The sequence below is a fragment of the Pteropus alecto genome, unplaced genomic scaffold, assembly GCF_000325575.1.
Source record: "Pteropus alecto unplaced genomic scaffold, ASM32557v1 scaffold10, whole genome shotgun sequence".
NCBI lineage: Eukaryota > Metazoa > Chordata > Mammalia > Chiroptera > Pteropodidae > Pteropus > Pteropus alecto.
Genome location: NW_006431210.1, coordinates 9995874 through 10002634, shown reverse-complemented (window position 1 = coordinate 10002634; position 6761 = coordinate 9995874). Strand labels below are relative to the sequence as shown.

Here is a 6761-nt window from a genome sequence, read left to right as displayed (position 1 = left end):
TCCTCAGACAGTTTTTTGAATTCCAAGCTTTTGTCTTCCAGGCTTTTCTTATTTCTTTCATGTAAAGCTTTCAAACTCTGGTATTCTTCATCTGTGGTTTTCAACTTGTCGGTCAACTCAGAAACCTTAAGCTTATCTTTTTCTGCCAGCATCTTCAGTTCGACCACATTCTCTTGAAGAAAAGTATTTTCCTTCAGAGAATCCTTCAAGTCAACTTCCAGCTTCTCAAGTTGCGCTTTCAGTTTAGTTTCATTTTGTGAGAGAGAATTCATGTGAGCAGACTTCTGGTTTAACTGTTCCTTTAACTCCTTTAATATTGTATCCTGTTTAACACTTTCTTCCTTCAGCCATGTTATTTCTTTGTTCATCTCTTCTTTTTCACACCCAAATATGAGGATCTTTTGCTTCAGTTCTGCAACCTCTTGTTCTTTTTCCTGCAGTTGAACTTCATGTTTCTCCTGAAGTTCTTCAGCCTGCTGATTAAGTTTCTTTTCCCAGACTGATATGACATCATTGAGTTCTCGCCTATGCCCTTCAGTAAGACTTTCTATTTGCTCCTTTTGGTTTGTTTCCAGTCTTGACACTGCGTCATTGATTCCAGCTGAGTTAGCCTGTGCCATTTCTAAAATTTTGGCATTAAACTGTTTTTCTTTCTGACTAAGTTCTAGAACAGTATTTTCAAGCTCTTTTTTAAGTTTGGCTTCCTGATCCAATAATTTCTTCTTTAATGTTTCCTGCATCTCCTTTCCTTTCTGTTTAATTTTTTCCATCTTTTTTTCTTGATTTTTAAATTTGGTTTCATATTCTTCGTGCAAAATACTAATACTGTCCTCCTTGGCTGATAATTTCTGTTTGAGTGTTTCAATTTCTTTGCTCTGTTCTTCTCTCATTCGTAAAATTACATTTTCCTTTTCCATCAAGATTTGATTTGTCTGTTCCTGCTCTATGTTACTATCTTTAAGATGGGACTCATAAAGTTGGGTTAAAGACTTTACTTTTTCCTCCATTTCACAATTCTGTTTCTCAAGTTGCTGCATTAAGTCCTGCACCTGGATTTTGTGAGTGTCTAATTCAGTACAAAAGTCTTTCTTTTGTGTTTCAACTTCAGCTATCTGTTGTATAAGAAGAATTCTTTCTGCTTCTAAATCCAACAACTTCTGTTGCAACTGGGCCAACTGTTCCTCGTGTGCTTTTGCCTGTTCATGTGTGGTATTCTCATGTGACTGAAAAAGATCCAGCTTAGCAGATGCCTGCTGGAGTTCCAATTCAGATCTTTTAATATCTGCCTCTAAATTTTCCACATGAACCTGCTGTTCTTTCAACTGCTTATCCTTTTCCTTCAGAAGAAGCCCAAGTTGATTAATTTCATCTTTTAATGCCTTCTCAGTTCTCTGAATGGACATCTCTTGTTCTTTGATAATACTGTCAACTTGTTGCTGGTGATGATTTTTCTGTTCATCCAGCTTGGCCTCTAATTCCTGCTTCACTTTATCTGCTTGATCCTTTAGTACAGAAAGTTCCTCTTCTAGCTTATCACGGGCTTTTAATATGTCTGACAGTTCAGAAGACAATGATTCCAGTTCTGTTTGCTTCACATCGAGCTTTTCTAAAGTCTTTTCATTCATCTCTTCTATATGGGCCTGGAAGAGACTCTCTTTGTCTTTCAACAATATTTCTTTTTCTTGTTCATACTTTTCTCTAAGCTTTTCCATTTCAGTCTGATGCTGTTGCTTTAAGACTTGGAGTTTTTCAGTCCAAAGGTTATCCTGCTGATGCTGCAGGCTTTCCAATTCTGTCTTGTGTTTTTCAACCATGATTGTAATTTCTTTATTGTGCTTATTTTTTTCAGCTTCCAAATGAACAGCTAAATCTTGTGATTGAATTTTGCTTTCTTGTAAGCTTTTTTCCAAAGAACTTTCTAATTCAAGAATTCTCTGTTAATAAAACAAATGTATTTTTATTAAGTACAGACTTATTTAATAGTGATGATATACATAGCATAATGTCTACTCCTACTTAAAGATTAAAATTTAGATAAATAACTACATATCATGCCAAAGAGTAAACAGGACAAAGAATCTGTACTCAATACCAACAGGAACTATATAACAAAGAAAAGATTCTATTTTTGACATAGCTCACAATTCCAGACTCTTTCTACCTACTTAGGTAATTATTTCAACTACCTATATTTCAAAAATATATTTCATAAAAGAGTTAACAGCAATTTTTGGTAGAAACATGGGTGGCCTTTTTGGTGTTTTTTAAGGCCTATGACTGTATTCTATTACTTTCATAATTTAATTTTAGAAGATAAATCATTTATCTGATTTATCTACCCCCAAAATTATTATTTAGAAGATATTTTGCAAAAAGAAGGAACTTGCACAAATTTTACGAAGAAAATATTGATTTTATTATTTCATGAAAATACCAATCTTGACTCTGACAGGAAAGGGGCTAAGACACAGCCACAGAATGTCAGAGCAGGTCTTAAGAAATTACCAAATCCAATCTCTTCATGTAAGAGGTGAGAAAATGATGGTATATTTACAAAACTAGCAAGTAAAATATCTAGGCCTGAGTACCCATTCCCTTCCACCATGCCACTTTACATAAACATTGGAAATGGGAAAATAAACCACAATTTAGAACTATGGCTAAGAAGTGTGGCTGTTTTACTGTCTAAATCAAAGCAAAAAGTCTAAATGAATAACATGAGTTTATTCATAACAGGTTGTACATTTCATAGGACCTTAAAAAAGTACACACTGAGACATATATACAAATATGTTCGTTATAGGACTATGTTTAATACAGGGAAATTGGGAAAAACTTTAATGTACAAGCAGGTACTGTGATACAAACAGAGTAAGAATTATGTCAAGGACATGACATGAAATGAAGCTAGACAAGCAGGAAGGTAGCAGGGCAAGGGTTGCCTACAAAATGAGGCCACTTCCTAGAGATCAGGGTGAGTAAGCAATGGAGCAGAGATGCTGCAGAGTATGAGTGCAAAGAATCAGAGTGAGTGGCTGAATGAAATACAGCCAGCTAAAGGCAGGGCCAGAGCACTATGTAGTAAACACCAAACCACTCCCATGAATAGCTTTTACTACCTAAAAATGAAGTATATGTATATGTAAATCTAACCTGGTAAAACAAAAGCCTCCCTATAACTTTATACTGACTGGTGAGGTAACACTATTCATATTCAAACAATTTCAAGCTCTGGAACACGAATATTACTTAAACTTACAGTTCTGTAAGTCTCTGCTTCTTGCTGAACGTCTCGAAGTTTATTTTCACTCTCTGTGAGGATTGCTTTTTTCTGCAACTCTAACTCTTCCAAGGCCAAAGATTCTTGCTGTTCTTTCTCTTGGGTGATCTTCAAATATTCTGATTGACATTTTTCCTGTGCCAAAAACAATAATACCACCTTAGACTCACATAAATCTTCAGCATTCCCAAAGCACTTCCATAGGAATCATTCATTTCATTTGATCTGCATACCAGCCCTGTGAGGTAGGCAATATCATAACCTCTCTCGTTCCATGCTCTAGTCTGCAAAAACGAGGGACTGTGGCCTTTACAGTGTGGTCTGGCCAATCTTTGGCACAATTACCATTGATATGAAAATTTTTGTTCCCGTAACCACACTACATCTGCCATTTTTCCACTACTTAAAATGTTTTGCAAAACCCTGCTGAATGTGAAGGATCACACAAGTGCTGCTACCTCTTCTCTGCACTCCAGAGTTTGTTTTTTCAACTCTAGGCTGAGAAACTATGTTACAAGTTTGTATAATTTGTGAGAAATACCTCATTATAACAGGGCACCACACATGGAAAACCAATCAAATTCAGAGGATTACATGTGAGTATATGGATTAGATCAAGGAAATATTTATAAAAGCCTACATAACTCTTTTCAGATGATCTGGACTCTTTTACTGTCCCATTAATCCTGAAAAGCTTCTTCTTTGATTGCCATTATTATATATCAACATTCACATTAAAAATGTTTACTATTTGAAAAGAGAAGCACTAGAGAGTACTTTTTAACATTTAGTGGCTTTGGATTCCAATTAAGTATACGTATCCATACCTGTCGCTTAGGGTTCGTGTTACCAGCAGTGATATTTTCACTATAGTTCACTACACTCTGGTGAAGCATATTGCTTTAAGGAAAGATTTTGCACCATATTATAAATAGATTGATAAGAAAATATTAGTTTCTATTCAATTTGAAACCATTTTAAACATACTGTATTGCTTAATGTAAACTATATTTTAAATACATCTCTATGTGCCCATAAAAATAAGAGAGGAAATTTTAATAGTCTGTTGAATTTGGACTCTCAACTCAAAGCTAACTTCTCTGAAAAACTGGATAGAATGGGGAGTAGAAGGGAGCAAGTGCATGTGCTTTTTATGTGTGTTTGTGCCCTGCTTTCTCTACTCGGAATATCTGAATATATCAGTTCCCTGAACACAGTTTTAACAAGGCCAATGATCAAGGCTCAGTGCTCCCGATGGCCGATTACTCCAGTATAAAAACCCATAAGTCTTTATGATAAGAATTTTTAGCACCATTCCCAACTTCATTTATGTCCTGCTTTGTTCCTTTATTTCTATACCCACCCCTATTTTAAATTTACGCTGTCCTGTTATAGTTTCAGTATTCTTACAAACTGCTTCATTTCCTTTCTGGACCAACAAAGAATACAGTTATGTGCCCATGTACGTGTACATGTCACAACCACAAACTAAACCCCTAACCTAAGCCAACAGCACTGAAAATCCACTGTTTGTCCCACAAAGATAAGCGAACTCCCTAACTCAGTTCAAGAAATATTGCTGCTGGAAATTCTCAGAGCCCCAGGTCCAATTGAGAATGAAAATTTACATATATGTGAAAAAAGAAAAAGATTACAAATACTGTTTCTCATTCTTTTGCACTGAAAGTATTTTTAAATTATATATATTGTCTTATGGATAATAACATATACAAGCAAACTAAATTTTTGGCATTAACACTTCTTATGATGACTTATATAAGAAGCTTTTCACAATTTGAGAAAAAAAATTTATCATTTTAAATTTTCAAATTATATTATTCCAAAAAAAGCTTATCTTTGCTTTTCTGGTTAATTCATTTGGTTAGTTCAGTCGGTTTTTATTTTCCTTTATTTTTTTAAACATCATATGGATTGAAAATTACAGTTGAGATTATTCTACTTAAAATGAAAACTACTTGGTCATTTTCATTTTTTCCTTCTTTAAAATATATTTCAGTCAAAATTTTCTGGGCCTTGAGCTCTGCTACATTCAGTCTGGTGAGTTTTTAGACATTCTTCATGAGTTATAGAGTCACCAGTTCTTGGCTTCAGTTGATCTATCTCCTCCTTCACTTCTACCTAATCATAACCTACCACCAGAGTGAGAGGGATGATAAACCAACAAATAAAATGATTAATGAAAGCTTGTTAAGTTAGCACATTTAATTTTCACACAATACTAACGAGCTCTGACAGCCTCTTTGCTGCCTACATCCTGTCTTCTCTTGATTTAAAAGTCAAGGTTGCCAGTAATCTGACCTCAAGCTGGGAGTCAGGGATGAGGGATGACAACTTTATAAAGCTGCAAAGTTGACCTTTAGCAAAAACAAAATAAGTACTTACAAGAGATACTTTCATTTGTTCCTGAAATTCCCTTTCTTGGGTCTGAAACTTCTTGGTCAGTTCCTGATCTTTGCTGGCCAGCTCCTCTTCATGAAGCTTCTGTAATTTAGCAATTTGTTCTGAGGATTTCTGAAAATCATCCAAATAGTTAAAATGAAAACAATACCCAGAATAAAATACATAACTCTACAACTAAGTTATACTTTATTACAGTTTAATCATCACACTAATAGCTTTTTAAGAGGAAAAATCAGAAGATACTCCCCCATAAATCAAAAGTCACCGAATTCTAGATCGTTAAAAGAAAAACCAGTTAAATGTTGCTCCTCGTTTAAGACAAGGAGAACTGCTGCTGCAGTAGTCGGTCCCATGTGGTCCGCTTCCACATCTTACAGGGATATTTCTCACCCATCAGGATGAGGAAGCACAGTAGGGGAAACAAGGATGCTCTCAGAGAGGGCACTCCCCCACAGTACAACTGCCCTGGCTGCACCAATCTAATTATGCCTAGCTTTCCAGGCATGCACTATTCATTATAAAGTACTGACCTTGTTCTTTCTTGGATAGGAAGATTTAATCTTGTAAAATATCAAACCTCCTTAAATAAATCTAAAAAATTAGTATAATTAAAAAACTACAAGCAGAATTGGGGGAATGTCCTCTAGACAAAATAAACATGCAAGAATGGCCAATACTCTTCTGGAAAAAAAAACAGTATCAAGGAGAGGTTACCAAATAGCAGAACATATAAAACTAGAGTAATTATAACAGTGTAATAACAGCACATGGTCAGAGAAAGCAATGGAATACCACAGAGAATCCAGAAAAAAGACCCATATGTAGCACTATAATAATTTAGCATATAATAAAAATAGTATGTTATGTCAGAGGGGAAAACATGGATTATTAAATTATTTGGAGACTATCTGGTAGTCATCTGGAAAAAATTAAACTTGGATCCCTACCAACTTTACACCATACACCATTCACTTTACACTATATACCAAATAAATTCCAGTTGGATTAAAAAGCATGTAAAGCCAGAAGAAAAAAATAGAATTTTAAAAAGTGATCTCAC

At 34.9% G+C, this 6761-nt stretch overlaps 1 protein-coding gene across 1 annotated transcript in view; it reads right to left on the bottom strand.

Moving 5' to 3' along the window:
* GOLGA4 (golgin A4) overlaps positions 1-6761 on the bottom strand; it is a 93343-nt gene that overhangs the window by 34067 nt on the left and 52515 nt on the right. The window contains exons 13-15 of the mRNA XM_025039346.1: positions 5684-5812; positions 3260-3415; positions 3-1934 (exon numbers count right to left, since the gene is read on the bottom strand). Coding sequence (XP_024895114.1) covers positions 3-1934; positions 3260-3415; positions 5684-5812 — 2217 coding nt within the window. The remainder of the gene's footprint in view (positions 1-2; positions 1935-3259; positions 3416-5683; positions 5813-6761) is intronic.